General features: G+C 58.6%; 1 protein-coding gene across 1 annotated transcript; it reads right to left on the bottom strand.

Moving 5' to 3' along the window:
* Nucleotides 1-8875: 8875 nt before the first annotated feature.
* On the bottom strand, nt 8876-24096 carry PTGIR (prostaglandin I2 receptor). The gene is made up of 3 exons (XM_065571806.1): nt 23956-24096; nt 22133-23007; nt 8876-9753 (listed from the first exon to the last, which is right to left on the bottom strand). Exons 2-3 carry the CDS (start codon nt 22976-22978, stop codon nt 9523-9525), a joined length of 1077 nt encoding a protein of 358 aa, XP_065427878.1. The 5' UTR covers nt 22979-23007; nt 23956-24096; the 3' UTR covers nt 8876-9522.
* Nucleotides 24097-24890: the final 794 nt, after the last annotated feature.

The raw sequence follows: 24890 nt of genomic DNA, 5'->3' as shown, positions 1-24890 counted from the left end.
AGCCAGGGTCTGCGCAGCACCCGGCATGATGGGGCCCTGATCTCGGCCGGGGTCTGTGCAGCGCCCGGCACGACGGGGCCCTGATCTCGGCCGGGGTCTGTGCAGCGCCCGGCATGACGGGGCCCTGATCTCGGCCGGGGTCTGTGCAGCGCCCGGCACGACGGGGCCCTGATCTCGGCCGGGGTCTGTGCAGCGCCCGGCACGACGGGGTCCTGATCTCGGCCGGGGTCTGTGCAGTGCCCGGCACGACGGGGCCCTGATTTTGGCTGGGGTCTGTGCAGTGCCCAGCAAAATGTGAGGCCCGATCTCAGCTGGGACCGCTAGACTCTGCCGTTATAGTAACAAAGGAAACGTAAACAGGAAGGAGTTATGCAACCGGTTATGAAAGGAGCATTCAGCTCCACGCTGCTGTGGAAGCAACATCCGGGCCTCACACAGCCCAGTTACTGCATCATCATTTCCCCTGGGCTTCCCGGCCTGGGGATCACACACGTCTGGTTTGGGCTGCTGCTTCCTGCAGAAAATAACAAAGCCTGTGTGTGCACCCAAGGGTCCCGGCTGGTGTCAATGGGCGTCCCTCCACTGGAGTCAATGGGGCCAGATCTCAGCTGGGGTCAATGGGCGTCGCTCCACTGGAGTCAATGGGCCAGATCCCAGCTGGGGTCAATGGGCGTAGCTCCATTGGAGTCAATGGGCCAGATCCCAGCTGGGGTCAATGGGCATCGCTCCACTGGAGTCAATGGGGCAGATCCCAGCTGGGGTCAATGGGCGTCACTCCATTGGAGTCAATGGGGCAGATCCCAGTTGTGGTCAATGGGCATTGCCCCGCTGGAGCTGAGGGTGCCGCGCCGATTCCCCCAGCTGACAATCTTCCCCCCGCTGCTGGGGTTTTTGGCTCTTTCACAAACGTTTTGCCCTGGTTGGATTCGTGGCTCCTGGCTGCAAAAGACAAAGGAGCCCCCAGGAAGCATTTTCTGGTACCTGCTTGGGGCTTGGCTTGCAGCTCGGCTGGTCCCTGGGCCTCCAGCATCTGGTCCCTGCGGCCGGAGGGGGCAGGTGGAAACGGCAGCTGGGGGAGGGTGTCACTGGGAAGCACCTGGCACAGGGCTATGTTACTGCTGGGGGGGGGGGGGTGGCGGGTGTGTGTGTGTGTGCACCGATACCAGTCAGATCTGTGTTTATGGGGAACCAGGGCGCAGTGTCTGGCCTGTCTGACTCATGAGGGACACACCCCCACGCAGGTCTCTGCTTGAACCAAGCCGGATCAGAGAAAAGACTTGCAGAGAGCAGTGAAGGGCGTTGGGAGACACACCTAGACCCCTCCTGACAAGGGTGACAAGATGAAGACATCTCCATTTGCGTACAGAATGGAGACCAGAGACAACTCCCCTCGCCTCAGCTGCCTGAAAGATGGGACAGGGATTAGCACACAGAATGGAGAACAGAGAACCGCACTGAACTCTGGGACCAGAAAAGCAGGGACGCACTGCATCCTGGGAATCTCTGCTCCAGGTGCTAATGAACCTACACCTGCACACACCCAGCTCAGCAGTTATCAGACCAATTCTAGTAATGAATCCTTGATTGATATCCAAATACTGAAGCAGCCCAGTTGCATTGTGAGCTCCCTGGAAGAAAACCCCACCCATAGCCCAGAGTGATCAGCTCCTATTGTCTAGTCTAAAGAAAACCCTCGAGTCATCAGTTTACCTATAAACAAATCTAGTGTTCTCCCTTCAACCAGTGTAATTTCTCTACAAAAATCCCTACTCACCCTCCAGCCAGTGTTCTGATGCTTAGATCCAAACTATGCATCAGTTCCACTGGGACTCCATCTTCTCCTGACTGACCGTGCTGGGGGCTCTGCCTGTCTCCTGCCCTCACGACCCTCCGCTACCACCATCACCTGGGAACCCCGACCAGTTCAAGCCTCATGGAGTGAGTGAGATCCTCCTTCTTTCTCTCTCTCTGTTTTCCTTTCTACCTTAGGTATTAACCTTTAATCATGTCTGTTATGTTGGTTTAGCTCCTTGTGTAGTGATCACTAGTATTCAATAAATAACTTCTATGGTTAAGTTGGTTGCTTCTCTCTCTCGCTGAACTTTACTCGTTTGTGTTTTAACTTCCCCCATTCACTCTACAGCGACGCTTCTTGTACCTAAGCTAAAGATCCCTGCAGCGCCCAAAATACTGTGGGGTTTGCTCATCGAGTAGGTTACTGCCAGTACAATTGTGATGTGACAGTGGGGATAGAGACGTGCTGAATCTGGGACACATAAGGTGGGGGCAGCTTGAAAGTGCTGATTGACCCGGTCTGCTCAGACTTGCTGTGTGTGTGGGGGGGGGGGGTGTTCATCCAGTTTTGGGGTTGGAGAAACCCAGCCCTAGAGAACCTAGGTCCTGCAGGATAGCTCCACTGGGAGGGGACTTGCAGAAGGGAGAAGTGGAGCTCCATACGAAAACACACGTGACACAATCAGTACATTGATAGAATTACAGAACCCCTCCTCCTCCCCCCGCCAGAAGAGTAACTCGAATAAATGCGCATACCCCAAAGTAACGGGCAGATCTGGTAACAGCACGTGTGTGTGTGGACATAGGGGTGTGTGCGGACATAGGGGTGTGTGCACACGTGTGTGTGCATGTATGTGCGCACGTACGTGTGTGTGCGAGTGTGAGTAGTGTGTGTGCATGTGCGTGTGTGTGCATGCGCACGTATGTGTGTGCACGTGTGTGTGCACACAATGCAGAATGCATGGTGCCTTTTCTCTCTCCCTCTCCGTGCCCTCTGGGATCTGTACCAGTCCATCCCTTCCCACTCACTCCCCGCTCTTGAAGGGGGAGGGACAGCAGCCCCTCCCCACCTCCCTGTCATTCCCACCTGGCCTTTCCCTGAAGCAGGCATCGCCGGGGGCACGGCCGGGATCGCAGAGCCCCTGCACTTTGGGGAACCCATCTGCCTTCTAGGGGTGAGGCAGGAACACTCCAGCACAAAGCCCCTTTGAGCCAGGGCTTGACACCCCCTTGGGCCCAGCTGAGAGACGGAAGGTGCCAGGCGCAGGGGGCTGGGTTTTTCCCCTCCTCCCCGCCAGACCTGATGTCGTGCACAGTGCAGGTGTGCTGGGGGGTGGGGGTGGAGGGTTATTCTCCAGAGCAAACCTTTCCTGTCCCTCCTGCCTGCCCCAGCCCCCAGACACCGCCGATACCCACAGTCTGTTCCCCCCATGCTGCCCCTTCTAGATGCCTCCCGGGGTGGCATTTGCTCCCCGACACGAGAGCCCAGCTGGGTTTAGTGACACAGGACCCTCCCTGGGCAGACTCCAGTGGCCCTGAGAGGCTACGCACGTCGCCCGGTTTAGAGTAACTCGGGGGCAGCAGGGAGCCTTGTGCTACACTCGCTGAGCCGGGAGAGGAGCTCTGATCAGCTGCCTTTGTCAATGGGTAGAGGCAGAGCTCAGACCCCCTCCCCCTGCTCCAAAAATCCACCAGCACCTGAGCTAAAGGAAAATCCCCACCCGCTATTAGCATTATAGGGCATATGACACACAGTTCTGAGTCCCTCTAGTAGAGGGCAATGGTATATATATAAAGAGAGAGAGATATTCTCTGCTCCCCTGGGACACTGCATCCGCTCCTGGGTCACCATGTCTGATGCCTCCTCTCCCTCCCTGGAAGTCTGGCTCATCCCTCTCGGGAGTGAGGATTGAACAGCCCGGGGCTATTGGAATGAGCGGGGCTGGGAAGCAGCATGACCCCCGTCTCAACCCAGCGGCGTGGAAAGGATTAAACCCTTCCCGGGGAGAAGCCCCGGGTTAGGATGCCAGGGAACAGTTCCCAAACCCCAGTCAGGCCCGGTCGGTCCCGTTCCAGGGGCTGCGATCGGTGTTAAAGCTACGTGGCCGACGTCTTTATCTGCCTTCCTAATAATAGCTCCTTCGATTATTAACTCGGAAAGAATGTCAGGTCCCGTGTACAATCTCACCCTGCATCCCCTTGGACTGGATTTGTGTCTGCGCTCGGCTCCAGCCGCTTAGCAGCCCTGGTCAATTTCACTGTCTCCCTCCGATCAGCTTGCCTTTAAGGGAGCGGAATTCGGGCACCCCCAATCACTAGCCATTTGTGAAAACAGTGGCCCAGGGCCTGCTGCACGCTCGGATGGTGCTGGTGCAAGGCAGGCTGGCTCGCCGCACCTGTTCCCTGCCTGATCGGGGGGCTGGGGCACATGACTTACGAGGAGAGGCTGAGGGAACTGGGGTTATTTAGTCTGCAGAAGAGAAGAGTGAGGGGGGATTTGATAGTTGCTTTCAACTACCTGAAGGGGGGCTCCAAAGAGGATGGAGCTCGGCTGTTCTCAGTGGTGGCAGATGACAGAACAAGGAGTAATGGTCTCAAGTTGCAGTGGGGGAGGTCTAGGTTGGATATTAGGAAACACAATTTCACTAGGAGGGTGGTGAAGCACTGGAATGGGTTCCCTAGGGCGGTGGTGGAATCTCCATCCTTAGAGGTTTTTAAGGCCCAGCTTGGCAAAGCCCTGGCTGGGATGATTTAGTTGGGGTTGGTCCTGCTTTGAGCAGAGGGTTGGACTAGAACCTCCTGAGGTCTCTTCTAACCCTCATCTTCTATGATTCTACGCCACACAGCCAACCGGGACTGAAAAACTGTCCGTGCTGGAGAATCTATCATGACCCTTGGTCAATTGTTCCAACAGTTAAGACTCTCGCCACTAAATATTTCCGGTCTGAGTTTGTCCAGCTTCCACTTCCAGCCATCGGATCGTATTCGACCTTCCTCTGGTAGGCTGAAGAGCCCGTTATTCAATACTTGTTCCCTGTGGCGGTACTGACAGATGAGGATCCAGTCACCCCTGACTTGACTCTTTGTGGCACTTCTCTGACCCCTCTTCAATTGATCAACGCCCTTCCTGAATGGTGGGCACCAGAACTGGACACAGGATTCCAGCAACGGTCACACCAGTGACAAGCACAAGGGGGAAATAACCTCTCTGCTCCTACTTGAGAGTCCCCTCTTTATACATCCCAGGAGCACATAGGCTCATTTGGCCCCACCATTGCACTGGGAGCTTACGTTCAGCTGATTATCCACCACGACCCCCCAAACGTTTTTCAGCCTCACTGCTTCTCAGGAGACAGTCCCCCGTCCACTAAGTACAGCCTGTGTTCTTTGTTCCTAGATGTCTACATTTAGCGACATTAAACACACATTGTTGGCTTGCGCCCGGCTTCGCCAGCGATCCGGATCCCTCTGTATCCGTGACCTGTCCTCTTCATTGTTTGCCACGTCCACGATTTGTGTGTCATCCTCAAACTTTATCGGTGGTCGGCTTTGGGCTCAAACGATTTTGGATTTTGAGCGTTTTTTTTACAAAAATAGTTTTCGTTACAGTTTCTAACTAAAACGAACGGCCATTCGGAACCAAAATGTCATTTAAAAGCAACATTTTTAAAAAAAAAGGCAACCGCCAAACAGTTTGATTTTTTTCCGCTGTGCTCATTTGGGCTAAAGAGTTTTTTTCGCCCGGAACAATTCAGCCAAACAACACAACTTGGCACGAAAGAAAGAAAGAACTGACTCTTTCAGCCAACCTACATCTGCAGGTGTTTTGCTGGGGGGGGAAACAATGAGCCAGACTGTCTACTGAATAATGTAACAGGCACATCCACACCCACACGGCCGCTCTAGCTAGCCTCTGGCGGCTTCGGCAGCATGCAAGCCGGTGAGCGCCACCGGAAGGCTCACACACTATTTAAAAAGGATCCCACCTAATTTCTATGTGCCCACTCCTATACATGGCCCTTGGCAACCAGATCTAACTCCGTTAAACTGGAAACCTTTTAACCAGCCTTCACCTGTTCACAGAGCCCAGCGTCCACCTCGGCCTCTGTCTGTGGCCTGGATCCGCGGAGGTATTCAGAGGCGGCGGCTTTCTATGGCTCTGAGGACTGAAACGTTTTGCTCTAACGAAAGTGGTTGGGTTTGATATTTGGGTGGCATTTCATGCCCTTGTACGCACCCAACAATCAGTGGTCACTCCTGGCCTTCAACACTATGACCCTCAACTCCATCATGATCGGACCACCCCTGTTCTGGTTTCATAGAACCAGGATTAGAAGGGACCTCAGAACTCACAACCCTGGGTTTAGCAGGCCAATGCTCAAACCACTGAGCTATCCCTCCCAGGAGCTTCTACCACCAAGAGTGAGGGTTTTTAAGCTACCAGTGTGGGGGGGCAAGTCGATTGGGTGGAGCCACTTCAATGTCAGGGATACAATGAGCCCTTCCAGCCTTGGGAAATGTACTCCGGCTGTCACAGGCTTTAGAGACATTTTTATTCTTATTATTTATAGTTTTAATTCATTTTTCCAAATACAACACAAGCCAAAAACCAGAGTCCTCGTAAATTTATAGACTTGATATTTGAAGCATCTGATACCATGCCTTTAATTCATTTTATTTATTTATTTATTTATTACAGTCAGAAAAAAAGGCGCTGATTTGTGCCGGGCACTGCAGAGACACAAATGGACTGAGATTAGGGCTCCGTTGCACCGGGCGCTGCCCAGACACACAGAGACTGAGATCGGGGTCCCGTCACGCCGGGCACCGTCCAGACACACAACGACCGAGATCGAGGTCCCGTCGCGCCAGGTGCTGCCCAGATACACAGCAACCGAGATCAGGGCCCTGTCGCGCCGGGTGCCGCCCAGACACACAGCAACCGAGATCAGGGTCTCGTCGGGCCGGGCGCTGCCCAGACACACAGTGACCGAGATCAGGGCCCCGTCGGGCCGGGCGCCGCCCAGACACACAGAGACTGAGATCGGGGTCCCGTCGGGCCGGGTGCTGCCCAGACACACAGCGACTGAGATCGGGGCCCCGTGGCACCGGGCGCTGCCCAGACACACAGCAACTGAGATTGGGGTCCCGTCGCGCCGGGCGCCACCCAGACACACAACGACCGAGATCGGGGTCCTGTCGCGCCAGGTGCTGCGTGGTAACTGAGGCAGAGCAAGTGGGAGGTGGGGAGGGAAGGTGTTAATTGGCCATGTGTTATTATTTCCTTTATTGATTACTGCAGTGTATTGGGGGTGGTTGCATGTGTGCCTCTGCCCTCTCCAGGACACAGTCAGAACTGCTCCTGTGTGTCACAGACCCCTCTACTGCTTTCTGTTAACAGAGATTCCCCTTTGCCTCCAGGGGGGCGGAAGCGGGGCAGAGGCTGGGTTCTGGCCATGCTGAGTGATGCAGTGACCCAGCCGAATTCCTAGGCAGTGATTTGCTCCATCCGGTGACCTCACATTTGCACGGCTCTTGTTCAAACACGGATAAAAGCACGGCCCCCTCCATCCCACTCCTGAACAAGTGACTTGAGCTCTCAGTGAGACAAGCCAAGCCGCAGGCCAGGGGCGGGTTGGGGGGGAAGGAAGCCGCTGGCGCAGGGGATGAGCAGCCCAGAAGAGGCGAGGTGGGCAGTGTCTGGGCGTGGCAGATCTTTGCACCAGCCTGAGCCCACCGCCCAGGGGAAAGGGGGAGGCTGATGGGTTCTGCGTTCTCCGGGGGGGGGGGCCCCCAAAAGGCACAGGTGCCACAGGGCAGTTCCCTGTGACCACACTCAGTAAGTCAGCCCCCCAGCCCAAGGATCAGCCCCCCCACCAGCCCTGGGGACAGCCTCCGCCACAGGGAGTGGGAGGGGGCCATGGGCTAGTAGGTTTTGGGACTCTGCCCGCCGTAGGACAGCGCTGCAAATATTTAGACAGGGGGGATTAGCCGGCGGCTGCGTGGGGGAGGTTAGAGGGGGGTTAATTTGGCAAAGGAAATATTTACATTGGGCTCGGTGCTGGCTGCGGCATCAGCTCCGGCACCGGGATCCCAGCGGCGGGCAGAGCCGCTCAGAACAGGGACATGCCGGGGCATCGCGGCACCAGCTGGAGGGCAGAGTGGGCACTGGAGGCAGAGGAAGGGAAGGATCTGGGCAGGGAGACTGAGGCAATTGGGGGCACAAACAACCCCCAGGCCACCTCATGGCATCCAGGTACCAGCTCTGCCGACGCCCCTCACTCCTGACCTGCAACCCCCCCCCCATGTTATCCCAGCCCTGTGTCCCCCCTACAGCTCTGCCGATGCCCCTCACTCCCGACCCGCAGCCCCCCCATGTTATCCCAGCCCTGGGTCCCCCCTACAGCTCTGCCGATGCCCCTCGCTCCAGACCCACAGCCCCCCCATGTTATCCCAGCCCTGGGCTCCCCCCCCCCACAGCTCTGCCAACGCCCCTCACTCCCGACCCACAGCCCCCCCATGTTATCCCAGCCCTGGGCTCCCCCCCCCACAGCTCTGCCAACGCCCCTCACTCCTGACCTGCAACCCCCCCCATGTTATCCCAGCCCTGGGTCCCCCCTACAGCTCTGCCGATGCCCCTCGCTCCAGACCCGCAGCCCCCCCATGTTATCCCAGCCCTGGGCTCCCCACTACAGCTCTGCCGATGCCCCTCACTCCTGACCCGCAGCCCCCCCCATGTTATCCCAGCCCTGGGCTCCCCCCCGCCACAGCTCTGCCAATGCCCCTCACTCCCGACCCGCAGCCCCCCCATGTTATCCCAGCCCTGGGCTCCCCCCCCCAGCTCTGCCAACGCCCCTCACTCCCGACCCACAGCCCCCCCATGTTATCCCAGCCCTGGGCTCCCCCTCCCGCCACAGCTCTGCCAACGCCCCTCACTCCCGACCCGCAGCCCCCCCATGTTATCCCAGCCCTGGGCTTCCCCCCCCCCAGCTCTGCCAACGCCCCTCACTCCCAACCCGCAGCCCTCTGCTCTCCCCCCACACACACACTCTAATACAAATCGATGACTGGGAAGTGACTCTGTTAAATTATCTTTAATAAGGAGGACGGAGGCATTTAATTGCAAGTTCCATTAACGAGCCAGAGGCCGGACTGTGCCATGTGCACAAGTCGGGGGGTGCATATAGCCCAGTCACGTAATCCCTATGCCCCTCTCCACCCCCCAGGGTATGGGGGCAAATCAGTGTTGGGACCAAAGTTGCCCCTTTTCCCCTTGACCTGGTGTCCCCCTGCCTTTCCCCCCTCCCCCAGGGTGCTCGGCCTCCGGCACCAGCTTCCACCTTCTAGCCGCTGGGGAGTGGGGGGGTATGAAACGTCCCTTATACCCCACCTGGGGGGCATCCACGCCCCTCCCCCCCAGGTCCCTCTGGCCCACACGGGGAGGGGCGTCTCCCCTGCTTGGCCCCCTTAGCTCATGCTCTGTCCAGGCTCGCACTGTCACCCCCACCCAGCCATGAGCCCTGGGTCTCTTCTTCAGCCTCTGTAGCCGGTGGGTGGGGTTGGGAGCGGAGAGTCCCAGGTGCCCAATTGGGCCCCGTGCCCGGAGATGTCGTAGTGCCCATGGCAGGGCTCCTGGAGATGTCCGTGGTGCCCACGGCGGGGCCCGTGGCTGGTGCTCAGTGCCCGTGGTTCCTGCAGCAGGGCCTGGCGGTGCCCGGGCCCCCCGTCTCAGCAGGAGAAGTTGGCCTGGAAGGGGACACTGTCCAGCCTGCAGGGCTCCGGGCTCCGGCGCCCGGCCCAGGGCCAGCAGAGCAGCGTGCGCAGGCTGCGGAAGACGGCTTTCCGGAACAGGATGAAGATCCAGGGGTCTAGGATGGGGTTGAAGGCGCTGAAGCGAAAGGCTACCATGTCATACTTCTCAGAATTGTCCGGGGCCAGGCCGCCGATGTAGGCACGGATCTGGGGGGAGAGGGGAGTTTACAGCCACTGCCCGGGGCGGGGGGTGATGTTAGAAGAGGCTACAAGGAGGGATGGAGCTGGGGAGGGGATGCAGAGCGGGAGGGGTCAGGTGGGGGTGTTCAGCTCTGGGACCTTTTAAACCACCCCCCCCGAAGGTTCTACTTATTGATCCCACCCCACAAGCTCTTACACACAGCGGCTGCCCCCAGTGCTGGGAAAAACCCATAGAGTGTTGGGAACCCACCTACCTGGGATGCCCCCGTATGAGCCAAACTCTGGAGCTGGGGACAGAACCCAGGAATCCTGGCTCCCAGCTCCCCAGCTCTAACCACTAGACCCCACTCCCCTCCCTGAGCCAGGGACAGAACCCAGGAGTCCTGGCTCCCAGCTCCCCAGCTCTAACCACTAGACCCCACTCCCCTCCCTGAGCCAGGGACAGAACCCAGGAGTCCTGGCTCCCAGCTCCCCAGCTCTAACCACTAGACCCCACTCCCCTCCCTGAGCCAGGGACAGAACCCAGGAGTCCTGGCTCCCAGCTCCCCAGCTCTAACCACTAGACCCCACTCCCCTCCCTGAGCCAGGGACAGAACCCAGGAGTCCTGGCTCCCAGCCCCCCAGCTCTAACCAGTAGCCCCCACTCTTCCCAGAGCCATCAGGGGCCAGTGTCAGGAGGGTGCCCAGCTGCTGCCCCCCCCCATGGGTGCCTATGTGCTTAGGGTCTCTGTTCTCTAGCTGTGTGTGACGGGGGGTTACAACCGCTCTCCCAAAAAACTGGGGCCATGTCACCCTCCAATGACTGGTCTGCCTGAGGAAAAGAGTCTGCTACTGCTGCTTGCTGGGGGAGCTGCTCCTTTATCTCAAGTAGCAGAGCATCTGTTGAAAGCCCCAGGCTCCAACAAGACTGGTTTTACCCCCAGCCCAAGGCTCCGCCTTCTGGCTCCTCCTGGCAGAGGCAGGGGGGCTCCCCACCCCTCCCAGTGCTCACCCCAGCAGCTGGGGTGTCTCTGCTTGCAGGGAGAGGGGGCTGGGCCCAGTGCGCGCCTCTCCTCCTGCCCCACACAGAGCAGTGGGGCTGGGAATTAGCACCCGGGCTGCACAGGGCAGCTACCCCTCGGAGCAATCGGCTCAGGCTCTCTGCAAACCCCGGCAGCGTCGCGGCACCGGTTACACCCGCGTCGCGTTGCAGAGCTTTTCTCGCCAACCCCCACGGGCTGGAAACACCTGTTTAAATATTTGTATTGGCGCTGGGATCAGGAGCATCGAGGAGCTGGGGCCCCGGGCATAGCCTTATCTGGCCCTGGCTTCAAACCCCCCAGAGACCCAAGCCAGGCTCACTGGCCAATCTCAAGGAGGGATTCATAGATTCCAAGGCCAGAAGGGACCATTGTGATTATCTAGCACAACCCCCTGTATGACACAGGCCAGGGAACGGCCAAACTATAATCCCTAGAGCAGATCTCGTCGACATCCAGCCCACCTTGATTTAAATCTTGCCAGCATTGGAGAATCCACCACAACCCTCAGCAACCTGTTCCCAGGGTTAATGACGCTCACCATTGAAAACTGACCCCGTATTTCCCGTCTGAATTTGTCCCACTTCAACTTCCAACCATCGGATCGTGTTTGACCTTCCTCTGCTAGACTGAAGAGCTCGTTATGCAATGTTATTCCCTATGTTGGTACTGTTAGATGGGGACCAAGTCCCCCCTCTTCGCCTTCTCATTGTTAAACTAAATACATCGAGCTCCTTGAGTCTCTCGCTACCAGGCAGGTTTTCTCACCCTCTGATCATTCTCGTGGCTCTTCTCTGACCCCTCTCCAATTTATCAACATCCTTCTTGAATTGTGGCCACCAGAACTGGACACAGGATCCCAGCAGTGGTCACACCAGGGCCAAACACAGAGGGAAAATAACCTCTCTGCTCCTACCCACGACATCCCAGGATCGCATTAGCTCTTTTGGCTCCAACATCGCACTGGGGGTTCCTGTTCCGCTGATTATCCACCACGACCCCCAAATGTTGTTCAGAGTCGCTGCTTCCCAGGAGAGAGGCTCCCTCCCCGCCCCCCGTAAGTGCCGCCGACAATCTCCGTTTTCAGATCGATACATTCACATTTAGCCGGGTTAAAACACGTATTGGCCTGCGCTCAGTTTACCCAGCGACCCAGATCGCTCTGTGCCAGTGATCCCCATCTGGGTGTCCCTCTGCAAACTTTATCAGGGAGGATTTCATGGTTTCGTTCAGGCCATCGATAACAAAGTTAAGCAGCGAGGGGCCAGGAACTGATCCCTGTGGGACCTCACTGGAAACGGCCCATCTGGACACCCGTCTGCCGGCTTTGAATCCGTTGAACGTGGGCCTGTGTGTCGTGTGGCACCAAGTCACAGACGGGGGTCTGCTGTTTTGGGTCTGTCCATGATCAGAGCCAGGGTCCAATGAGCCCACTATCCTGCCCCCCACCCTTGTGCCCGGGGCTTGGCTGCTGTTAACCGGGCCTTGCTGGGCTGTGATACCCCACCCCTACGCTGGAGGCTATTTCTGGCCCTTCCCAGCCTCCCGGTGCTGGAGTACACGCAGGCTCCTCACCCACGGGGCCCCCCAGAGCAGGGTCCAGCCTCAGGGGGCCCATTCAGCCCTCAGCCCAGCTCCCTACATTATCTTCCTTCCAGCAGATGCGAAGGGGGGACGACCTGTCGGGCTCTGCCCTTGGAGGGGGGCCAGGAGACCTGGGCTCTGTCTGGATAACCCCATGTGGGGGAGGTCTAGGTTGGATATTAGGAAACACTATTTCACTAGGAGGGTGGTGGAGCACTGGAATGGGTTCCCTAGGGAGGTGGGGGAATCTCCATCCTTAGAAGTTTTTAAGGCCTGGCTTGACAAAGCCCTGGCTGGGATGATTTAGTTGGGGTTGGTCCTGCTTGGAGCAGGGGGTTGCACTAGATGACCTCCTGAGGTCCCTTCCAACCCTGATATTCTGTGATTCTATGATAAACACCCCCCCCGCACACACACACACACACACACACACACTGGGCGACAGCTGCCCTCGATGGTGGTGGATAGATCCTCACGTGTGACCCGGTCAGGGGGGCCTTGGGCGGCTGTTAGCAGATAACAGTGATGAACATTCTGGGTTAGCCAGGATTAATGGCAACAGGGTGAGCTGAGGGGGGGGGGGGCTGGGGCCCGGGGGCCCCCAAGAGCGGAAGCAGATAAGGTCAGTGAGGGGGACAGATGTGGGCAGCATCTGTGTCCACAAAGCACCAGCGAGACCATCCAGGCTCAACAGAGCTCAGTCTAAATTAGACAAGGCAGGCAGGGAAACTGAGGCACGGGGAGCTGTAACACACACACGCACCCCCCGCCCAGGCCAGTGGTGAGGCTGCCTCCCGAGGCTACACACTTTTGTGCTCCCCCCGCTAGCTGGATCAGGCCAGGGGCTCACGGAACTCAGTATCCCATCCCCGACACGAGCTACTTTGGGGGGGAAGACGGGGTGCAGACAGCCCCCTAGCAGGCAACAATGGGATAACCTAAGCCCAGGGGAAGTTACCCCTCGTCCCCTTGCACCTTCCCCTCTCCCCTCTTTATTCATGGCCTCTCCCAGGTGCGTATTAATTCAGCTGGACTGCTGGTGGTGGGGTGCAGGGGACAGAAGGATGGAAAGCAGCATCCCCCCACCTCCTCCCCAGAGCCAGGCGCATCTCCCAGGTGTGCTGGCAGCCATGCCCCCGGCGCTGGGCGAGAGCCCCCATGAGAGTGCCCAGGGCTGCTCCCCCACTGGGGCAGCCAGCACCCAGCAAGAAGGGGAGGCACACGCTGGGGACCCTCTGCGCCCCTGTGCTGTCAGTGCCCCCCCCAGCCTTGGCAGGATCACCCCCTGCTGGGCCCCTCCACTCCACCATGAGGACTTGTTCCCAGGCCCAGCCCCCTGGGTGCCGGCCCAGATCTCCCACACAAACTGGGGCTGTGCCATGCCGTGGTTCCCCAGCGCCTGCCCGGCTGCGCCACGCTCCCCCCAGACCCATCCAGGGAGTGCCCCAAAGACTCTACCGTCTCCTCCTATCGATCGGGGCCCTCCCCAGTGACAAGGACCCGGCCACTGGAGGCGAGGGGGTAGCCGGGGTCGCTATGGGGCTGGTGGCTATCACCAGGGGAAATCTAGAACCTACAGCTGACGCAAGTGGAAACAATCCCCGGCACTTGTTAACGACACTTTGTGAATCAAAGGGCGCCTTTGAAAATCATCCCTTTTACAGGCCCTGGTTATTGTCAGACTGCCCGGGAAGGCCGACCCAGCTGCAGAGAGACCCTCTCGCCCACCCTGGTGTGAATCCGGAGTCACTCCATGGAGCGGCATCGGGGTGGACGCAGGATACATTCGATCCCGGGCAGCCCGGGCGTGTTCCCCGGAGAGGTAACTGACTAGTCTTCAAAAAATGCTGCCCGACTCAAAGGGGGGGGGAGGGGGTTGAGTGGGTGGCGGGGGGGCAGTCCCAGATCCCGGCCCGCTGGGAACAGCCCTGAGCACCAAACAGCTAGCAGACGCAAGCCCTGAGTGATACGGATGCAACATCCTAGGAGAGGAAACAGCCTCATCAAAGGGGCGAGAGGGGCCGGGGCATGGGAGGAAGGAGATTACTGCCCTTTAATCATAAACCTTAATGGAGAGCTCAGCCCTTATCTACAGGCCCTTTCACACACACTCCCAGAATGGCAGCAGCTTCCCCCGCTCGCGGGGAAGAGAGACAGAAAGGCTTCCGGGGGGGGTTCACCACCAGGGTGCCTTGCTTTACCCCAGTTGGGGATCTGGCCCATTGATTCCAGATTTACACCATAATCTACAAATAATGCTGGAGACACCAGGCGGAGCCAGACAGAGGAGGGAGCAGAAGGACACAACGGATACATAAGAGGAGCTCAGTCTATTTAGCTCGGCAAAGAGAAGGTTGAGAGAGGAACAGGAGTACTTGTGGCACCTTAGAGACTAACAAATTTATTAGAGCATAAGCTTTCATGGACTACAGCCCACTTCTGATTACAGGCTATAAATGCCTCCACGGGGAGGAGATTTCTTTAGTCGAACACCCTGAACAAAGTGAGGTGGCTGGAGCCGAAGCGAGACAAATTCAGACTGGAGATAAGATGTGCCTCCACAACAAGGGAGGGGAATCATCTCCAAGGGACAGGGCAGCGTCTCCATCACTTGGAGTCGTGCCCTCGAGATCAGCGGACTCCGGCTAAAAGCTCCGCTCTAGCTCAACCACCAGATATGGGCTGCCTGGAAGAAAGGACTGAGCAGGACTCGCAGGCGATGGGAGTCTGAATGGGATTTTCATAGCATTCAAGTCCAGAAGAGACCCTAGATCTTCTAGTCACAGTCCCTTCTGGCCTTGAACTCTAGGACTCCACTGCCCCAACATATACCCCCTCGCCTGCTGCCTCCTCCCTAATAACGCAGCCTTGTTAAATTTAATGCCAGACGCCTCGTTAAATTCAATGCCGCACGGCCACTAGCTGGGCGGACAGCTCCCATCAGTCCCCAGCCAAGTTCCCTTCTTAAGCAGGAGCCGATTGTAAATAAACATTCCCTTCTTTGAAAGGAGAGCAGAGGGCCCAGCGGGTGTGAAATGAAACTGGCCAGAAATGGGACTCGAGAGACCCGAAACTGACCGATTCTCATGGCACTGGCTGAGGAAAAACGAGAAGAAAATCCATCAAGGAAAGAGCAGAAGTGGTGAGAACAGGGCGGTTGGTCAGGGAGGCGGAGGGGGGTTAAGGTTCTAACTGGACCGTCTGTGAAAGTTTCATGACTTTTAATCGTGTGGTTTTTGTTCGTTTCTTTTTTTTTTTTTTTTAGGGACGGGCCACAACTCGGATCGCACAACAGGGTATGAATGAGCAGTAACTCCATGGGAATCAGCAGGCCCCATGTAAATCCAGAACGGCTCCACCGAAGACAGAGGACATAGACCAGTGTAAATCAGAAATAAAGGCACGGAAACCCGGGGGCCTAATTCTCACCTCCCGGCGGCGCAGGCCAGGATCAGCAGAGTTGCAGGTTCACGTCTCTCGATGCCTGCTCTGTGACGAACTCGTTTAAGGAAGAGAGTGATTCATACCCCAGGGAGAGCCCAGACGCACACCACACGTGATCGATGGGGAAAGAGAAACAGAGCAGAACGTGGCTGCAAAGGAATTGGTATCTCAGCTCCCTCCGTCAGCTGCTGACCTCAGTCGCCCCGGGGGGAAAACACGCAGAACCCCCAAGGAAATCAGTGACGCTCGAGTGATAAGGAAGAAGGGGGCGTAAGATCAGAATCAAACCCAGAGGCTGCGGAACGGGAGAGGAAGCCAGTGCATGTGGCCAAGAAGTGTCACTTGCACCAACATGAGTGTGCAAGGGGAGGGCAATGTGCACACTAGGGGGCGGAAGCGAAACCAGGACAACCACCAGAAAGGAAGGAATCAAATTAAGTCACACGCACACAGATGCACGCATGTGCACTCTACACCCCCACCCGTCCAGATGCGCGCGCACACGGGGGTGCACGAACACACACGTGCACGCACGCACACACGTACACCCCCGCCCGTCCAGATGCGCGCGCGCACGGGGGTGCACGAACACACACAGGCATGCTCCCACACACTCACACGGGGGGCGTATTTCTTCTCTGCCCTGCACCTTACACACCAGTGCAAAACAAGTGTGAAATGCTGGCCAGCCAATCTGGCGTTCGCTCTTTATGGTGTGGATGGCAGGGGAGAGTCACCCCTAACAAATTCAGGTCCAGTTAAAAACACCTGAAAGGGGGGTTTAAAAAAAAATACGTAGTCGGCTGCCAACTCTGTTCAGCTGATTCTCCGCCCTGAGAAAACAGAGGGGCTGATTTTAGATGGGCATCACTGCACGGGTGTCAGCGGGCTGACCCCCTGATTTGCACCCAGCGTGAGCAAAAGGAGAATCGGGACGCAGCTCCCCCGTTGCTCACCCCACGGGCGTGGAAGTGGGGCCCAGGTGGCGTAGAGGAGACCGGCCTCAGGCCCTGTGATCCTCGCCCTCTCTATTTAAAGGCTCAGCCTGGAAAGGCAAGAAAACGAACGGTGAAAGCCGAGGCCTGGCTGTAATTTACAGACCGAGGAGGAAAACTGAACCCAACGAGGAAAGGATGAATCACATTGGGAGAGACGGCAGAGACAGGCAGATCTGTGCACGTTGGGGATTCTGGACATGCCCAGGCAATGGGGGAGCAGAGGCCCCAATCCCATTAGTTCTTGGGCCAGATCGGAGTAAATCTGCATCGCTCAGAGGACTCCAGAGGCGCTCAGGCTGGGAATCGGGCCTGCCGTGGAGTTGTTGCGTGTTGCCGGAGTGCTGGAAGCTAGCCGGGGGAAGCGATAGGACAGAAAGGCAATATTGAAACAGGTGAAGAAAACATGGGGTGGGGCCGGCCAATGCACGCTATCAGCGCCGGGCGGCTGATAAGCACGGTAGAGCAGGGAGGGTTTGGAAGGACGAGGAATGTGTTAGGAGCCGCGTTCAGCGAGATGCCCCATGGCAGCATTTGCTCAAAGTGCCTCAGGGAAGGCCACGGAGTCCCATGAGCCACCGGGACCACAGCAAACACTGCAACAAGCCCACAGCCCTTCCTGGCTACAGAGCCGCTGCAGTCGATCAGACCAGCTTCTAAAGCCCAAATGTCCAGTGCCTGAGCTACAGGGAAATCACCATCAGCTGGGAGCAGTACAGGGGCTACGACACATGGATGAATAGTTCTGATTTCATCCACTAGGAAGCAACAGTGATATCACAAACACACGCGGATGGGGTTGGACAATACTCTGTACTAACGTGCCATCTCTCAGCCCAGAGCCCTCGCTCACTTTGTAAACGTCAGGGGCCCCCACGCCTTTGCCATCTCTGTTTCATAAATGGGGTGGGGAGGCATGGGGAAGTGACCTGCCGAAAGCCACCCAGCAGAGCCGGGAACAGAACCCAGGAGTCCTGGCTCTCAGTCTCCCCCGCTCTAACCACTAGACCGCCACTCTTTCCTTGAGCTGGGGATAGAACCCAGGAGTCCTGGCTCCTGGCCCTCCCTGCTCTAACCCTTGACCCCACTCCCCTCCCAGAGCTAGGGACAGAACCCAACCTGTGGGTCGCAACCCAGAACACATCAAAGAGTCGCAAGGGAGGGGTGTCAAGTCAGGAGGCCCTGTGGGACTATTTGCAGAGCTCACCCCACCCGCAGGCTGGCTAGGTTCGGCTCCTTGCTCCAGCCTGGTGCACAGGGCCACTGAAGTATGGCCCAGCCACCCACTCCATCATGATGGCAGGGGGCAGCCAGTGGTACTGTGGCCCCATATGCCAGCTCACGATGCCACTCACACAAACTTTACCCACCTGGCCCCATGGGAGGGGGGGGCCGCTGGGCCAAACCTGAGCAGCGCAGCCGCCCCAGAGATTGCCACGCCAGCCCGCCCCACGGGCCGGGAGCCGCAGGAGATGCTGCTGCGGTCTGCACAGTGCACTGCGTGTATACGCAAGAAATATTTTGCCAGGTGATTTTTGCACTAAAGCGATTTACTGGGTCGCGACAGGTCAGCGAGGTTGGGAACCGCCGTTCTAACCTGCACGCTGCTCCCCCGCAGCCCGGAGCTCTCTGCAAACCAGTCCCGGCGCCTTCCTGCCCCGCTGTTGGTTTAACAATCAGGGAACAATAAGCGGCTTGTTTGCCTGGCAATCACCCCCAGGGTTTGCTTTTCTGATTGTTGGACCAGGAGCACAGCAGGATTCGAAGCCCTGGATCCGGTGGGCAATGAGGGCCTATGCCAGGGCATTGGCACCAGCACTCGCTCCTGGATCCGATGTGCATTGGGGCCTCCCCCATGAGCATGACCCTGATATCAGCCCCCTCAGCACCCCACAGGAGCCGCCACTGAAGTCGGTGGAGTTATAGAGGGGATCAAGCCCGTATGCTCCCCGCAAGAGCTGGGAGGGGGACAGCACCCCCAACCCCCGCCCGCTTTCAGATTCCCGACCCTGACTCTCGTCCCCCAAATCAGCACAGAGGCCTTCTCACCAGGGGCTGCACTGGTGCATTCTGGGATCCCAGCTGCACCTAGGCCCAAGGGATTTGGGGGTAGTAGCCCCGGAGAGACTCATTGCATTGTGGGAGAGCCCAGCCACACTAGGGAAACCCCGGCAGGTGGCGTGAACTCAGCTGGACCCGACCTAAGACCTGGTCCCCAGCGCCTGGGACACCTGGTGCCACAGGATCCCAGCGCCCCTGGAAACTTCCTGTTGCAACCGCTTGGTTCTTAGTGGAGATGGGACTTGCCGCCCCCAACCCACAGCTGTTTGCTGAAAGATTTCAACAGAACAGATCAGGAAAATACTCCAGGCCTCCCCTTCCCTCTGCTGGATTTTAAACAAGCCCCATCCCCATTTTGAACCTGAAATCTCTGATCCTTTCCCCTGCGGATCACAGAATCGCCCCCACCTCCCCAGAAAAGGCTCATGCCAAGATGTAAATCCTGATTTCCGGTCATTTGCGGATACGTAGCAGTGAGTCTCAGCTGCCCGGAATCTGCCCCCCCCGGCCGCCCCCGCCCCTGTATTCCCAGGAAAGAGAAGGAGCAGAAGCAAAGCTGTCAATGCAGTCGGCTGCGTCTTAAGGGCCTCACATGGCAGAGAACCACAGCATCTGCCCCATGCCGCTTAGAAGGATCATAGCCCAGCCACCCCTCGCCTGCAGGGTGACAAAGAAAACTTCCCATGCGTGACTTGAGGCTGCGAGGCCTGCCTGAGTCTGCAGGCAGCCTGAGCCGCTGGCTCCACAAGGGGTGAACGTCTCTAGTATCAATTTGCTCATTGAGTGTTAACCCTGGAGTCTAATGAGGACACTCCAATGGGTTTGACGCTCCCTGCCTCAAGCAACCTGGGCTGTCTCCATTTATGGGTCTGCCTTCTCACACAGCTCCTCAACTGCAGACACATGTGAAAAATCTTAATTCGAGGCATCCATCCATCTGCAGTATTATCAATCACCCATCCATCATATCCCCTCTGTTTGTACCTTGGTGGACAAATACACTTAGCAAGAGACAGACAGAGAGGTGTGTATGGGGGTGGATATACCTAGACAGCTAGATAAATGAATGAGGGATGGATGGGTGTGCAGGGGGATAGATGACAGTGTTAATTGGCTACCATGGCCCGCCCCAGAAGTGGCTGCATTGCAGTGCTGGGGTGGTGGATTCCTGGGTTTATGAAGAGCCCATGAGGGCCCTTCCCCAGTCTCCTGCTGTCCACAGTACCTGCTGCTCCTTCTCTAGGCCCCTCCCCAGCATCTATAACTTCCCTGACAACCCCTCCCCGACAGACCTACCCCTCCTGGCGCCTATCGAATTCCTGACAAACCCCCTCCTGACAGACCCCCTTCCCCCCCAGGAGCCTACAGCGTCCCTGTCACACACACACGCGCACACCCTGACAACCCCCACACAATGGATTCACCCCACCAAGAGTCTACAGCTTTCATAGAATATCAGGGTTAGAAGAGACCTCAGGAGGTATCTAGTCCAACCCCCTGCTCAAAGCAGGACCAACCCCAACTAAATCATCCCAGCCAGGGCTTTGTCAAGCCTGACCCTAAAAACCTCCAAGGATGGAGATTCCACCACCTCCCTAGGGAACCCATTCCAGTGCTTCACCACCCTCCTAGTGAAATAGTGTTTCCTAATATCCAACCAAGACCTCCCCCACTGCAACTTGAGACCATTACTCCTGGTTCTGTCATCTGCCACCACTGAGAACAGCCGAGCTCCATCCTCTTTGGAACCCCCCTTCAGGTAGTTGAAGGCTGCTATCAAATCCCCCCTCACTCTTCTCTTCTGCAGACTAAACATCCCAGTTCCTTCAGCCTCTCCTCATAAGTCATGTGCTCCAGCCCCCTAATCATTGTTGTTGCCCTCCGTTGGACTCTTTCCAATTCTTCCACATCCTTCTTGTAGTGTGGGGCTCAAAACTGGACACAGTACTCCAGATGAGGCCTCACCAATGTTGAATAGAGGAGAATGATCACGTCCCTCGATCTGCTGGCAATGCCCCTACTTATACAGCCAAAAATGCCATTAGCCTTCTTGGCAACAAGGGCACACTGCTGACTCATATCCAGCTTCTTGTCCACTGTGACCCCTAGGTCCTTTTCTGCAGAACTGCTGCCTAGCCACTCGGTTCCTAGTCTGTAGCACTGCATGGGATTCTTCCGTCCTTTTCTGACAACCCTCCTCCTGATAGAATCCCACTGTCCCCTCCAGGAATTTACATCATTCCTGACACACACAGACACAGACATGAGGGACCCACCCTCCCAGGAGTCTATAGTATCCCTGACAACCCCCACAACGGATCCACACTCAGCCTAGAGGCCTATAGATTGCCTCACACCCCCCGCCCACCTCCCCGATGGATACACCCACAGGAGCCTACAGCATCCCTGACAACCCCACCTCCCAGTGGATCCACCCCCCCCCCCCCAGGAGCCTACAGAACACCTCACAAGAGTCACAACCCCCTTCCCCGATGGATCCACCCCCTCAGGAACCTACCCTGACCACCCCCACCCCCACCACAGGAGCCTATAACATCCCTGAGAAGCTCCCCCCAGGTAAGCCTGGGGGTGCCAGCAGGGCAGTGTCCCTATCTAGGGAGTGTGATGTCGGAAAGCCAGGGGAGAGAGGGGGCAAGCAGCACCTTGGGCCTGTGGGCAAACAGAGCCTGGGAACTGAGCCCAGCTGTGTCTGTCTTGGCCCCGTGTCCCATCCCTGGGGACGGGAGCCCAGGGATGCCCAGAGCAGCTCGGAGCCTGGCCCAGGCAGCCCGACCGGAAGCGATCGAGCGTTCGACAGATCTGGGGGCTGGTGGGACGAGGGGCCTCCGCCGCTTTGATCCCAGCGAGTGCCACTGCAAATACTGGGGCAGCCGGCCAGGAGTCACTGGCCAGCCACTCATGGCCTCCCCAAGCCCATGCCCCGGAGCTCTCCCCAACGGGCTGACAATCTCCCCACACGCCCAACCTTCCCTAGGATCAGCCTAATGACCCACAGCCTCCCCAACCCAGGGGGTCGGACTCCCCAGTGCCCTCCAGGGTCCCAAGGATTCAGTCCCCTTCCACCCTGCTCTAACCACTAGACCGCAGTCCCTTCCCAGAGCAGGGGATAGAACCCAGGAGTCCTGGCTCCCAGCCCCCCACCCTACTCAACCCACTAGACCCTGCTCTCCTCCCAGAGCAGGGGATAGAACCCAGGAGTCTTGGCTCCCAGCCCCTGCTCTAACCACTAGAACCCGCTCTCCTCCCCGAGCCGGCACTTACCGTGAGGGGCAGGGAGCAGATGACGAAGATGATAGTCATGAGGGCCAGCAGGACCAGGTGATCCACCTCTTCCTCGCCTTGGCTGAACCAGCTTTTCCGGCGGCGCTGGGCCGGCCCCAGGGATCCGCGCCGGGCCCGCTGCTTGCGGTACATCTGGCAGAGGCTGACGATGACGGAGCCGTTGCAGAGGAAGATGGCGAGGATGAGGAAGGCCATGAGGGTGGCGTAGGTGAGCGAGAAGGCGGCGGTGGTGCCCAGATGGCTGGTCGCCATCGCCACGAAGCACCAGGTGCCGGGGCAGTATTGCTTGTGCTGTCCCACGCCCAGGAAGGGCAAGCAGCAGAAGAGGGCGCTGAAGGCGTAGATGGCCGGCAGCGCCAGCTTGGCCCAGCCGCGCCCATTATGCTGGGAGTAGAAGTAGGGGTGGCTGATGGCCAGGCACCGCTCCACCGCCATGGCGCAGAGGATGAGCATGGAGGCGAGGCCGAAGAAGGTCATGGCAAAGGCGAAGAGCTGGCACAGGCCCCGCCCGCCCTCCACCAGGCCCAGCAGGGAGGCATTGCGGGCGTAGCTGACGAAGACCACGGGGCTGAGGAAGCAGGTGCCCAGCAGGTCGGTGGCGGCCAGGCCGGTCACCAGGATGCAGAAGGCCGAGGACTTGGTACGCAGCTCCTTGCGGTGCACGCCCAGGATGGCCAGCGCCACCACGTTGCCGGCCACGCCGGCGGAGAACATCAAGGAGCTCATCACCGGGCTGCCGTCCTCCTGCAGCTGGGTGGTGTTGGCGCACAGGTCGGCCAGGGGTTCCAGGGAGGACAGCTCCGAGCGCTTCTGCAGGAGGAGCATCGGCGGGGCAGGACTCCCGGGTTCAGTTTCTAGCACAGGGAGAGGAGTGGGGTCTAATGGGTTTAGAGCGGGGGGGTGTCTGGGAGTCAGGACTCCTGGGTTCTATCCCAAGTGTGGGAGGGGAGCGGGATGGAGCAGTTAGAGCAGGGGGCAATGGGAGCCAGGACTCCTGGGTTCTGTCCCTGGCTCTGGGAAGGGAGCAGGGTCTAGTGGTTAGAGCAGGGTGGGGGTCTGGGAGCCAGGACTCCTGGGTTCTGTCCCTGGCTCTGGGAAGGGAGCAGGGTCTAGTGGTTAGAGCAGGGTGGGGGTCTGGGAGCCAGGACTCCTGGGTTCTGTCCCTGGCTCTGGGAAGGGAGCAGGGTCTAGTGGTTAGAGCAGGGTGGGGGTCTGGGAGCCAGGACTCCTGGGTTCTGTCCCTGGCTCTGGGAAGGGAGCAGGGTCTAGTGGTTAGAGCAGGGTGGGGGTCTGGGAGCCAGGACTCCTGGGTTCTGTCCCTGGCTCTGGGAAGGGAGCAGGGTCTAGTGGTTAGAGCAGGGTGGGGGGCCGGGAGACAGGACTCCTGGGTTCTGTCCCTGGCTCTGGGAAGGGAGCAGGGTCTAGTGGTTAGAGCAGGGTGGGGGGCCGGGAGCCAGGACGCCTGGGTTCTGTCCCTGGCTCTGGGAAGGGAGCAGGGTCTAGTGGTTAGATCAGGGTGGGGGGATGGGAGCCAGGACTCCTGGGTTCTGTCCCTGGCTCTGGGAAGGGAGCAGGGTCTAGTGGTTAGAGCAGGGTGGGGGGCCGGGAGACAGGACTCCTGGGTTCTGTCCCTGGCTCTGGGAAGGGAGCAGGGTCTAGTGGTCAGAGCAGGGTGGGGGTCTGGGAGCCAGGACTCCTGGGTTCTGTCCCTGGCTCTGGGAAGGGAGCAGGGTCTAGTGGTTAGAGCAGGGTGGGGGGATGGGAGCCAGGACGCCTGGGTTCTGTCCCAGGCTGTAGGGCACCTGTGGATGAGACGCGTCCGCGTGGGATCCCCAGAGATCCGCGTCCTGCAGACGCCGCCGTCTCGGCTCAGCCCAGGACTCTCCTGCGGCGGCTGGGAAGCAGCTTCTGCTCCTGTCCCGGCTGCGGGGCGGGGAGGAGCCGGCCCGGGGCGGGGCAGCCACCGCCCACTTGTTTCCTTTTCTTGAAGCTGGGGGGGGGCGGGGACCAGCTGCCAACATCAGCCTCGGGGCAGCGGCCCTTGGCCCCCAGCGCACCCTGGGCCGGGCGCGGGGGCTCGAACTGCCGCGCAGCCAGGGAGGGGGCACCCAGAGCGGGGTGGAGGGGGTGCATGGGGGGAGAGAGGGATCGAGAGGGGTGTGTGCGGGGTTGGAGGGGGTGCATGGGGGAGGGATCGAGAGGGGTGTGTGCAGGGGTGGAGGGGGGGAGAGAGGGATCGAGAGGGGTGTGTGCGGGGTTGGAGGGGGTGCATGGGGGAGGGATCGAGAGGGGTGTGTGCAGGGGTGGAGGGGGGGAGAGAGGGATCGAGAGGGGTGTGTGCGGGGTTGGAGGGGGTGCATGGGGGAGGGATCGAGAGGGGTGTGTGCAGGGGTGGAGGGGGGAGAGAGGGATCGAGAGGGGTGTGTGCGGGGTTGGAGGGGGTGCATGGGGGAGGGATCGAGAGGGGTGTGTGCAGGGGTGGAGGGGGGGAGAGAGGGATCGAGAGGGGTGCGTGCGGGGGTAGAGGGGGTGTATGGAGGAGAGCTCGATGGATGGGTGTATATGGGGAGGGAGAGACGGGGGTATGTGGATGGAGGGATAGCTAATAACAATCCCTGGCTCTTTTCACCACTGGGTCTCAAAGCACTTTACAAAGGAGGTCTCATCTGTAAAATGGGGAAACTGAGGCACGGAGCAGGGACGGGACCTGCCCAAGGTCACCCCGCAGGCCAGTGGC

This window comes from Chrysemys picta, chromosome 17, assembly GCF_011386835.1.
Source record: "Chrysemys picta bellii isolate R12L10 chromosome 17, ASM1138683v2, whole genome shotgun sequence".
In the NCBI taxonomy this organism is placed as follows: Eukaryota; Metazoa; Chordata; order Testudines; family Emydidae; genus Chrysemys; species Chrysemys picta.
This window is presented reverse-complemented; position numbering and strand designations above follow the sequence as displayed.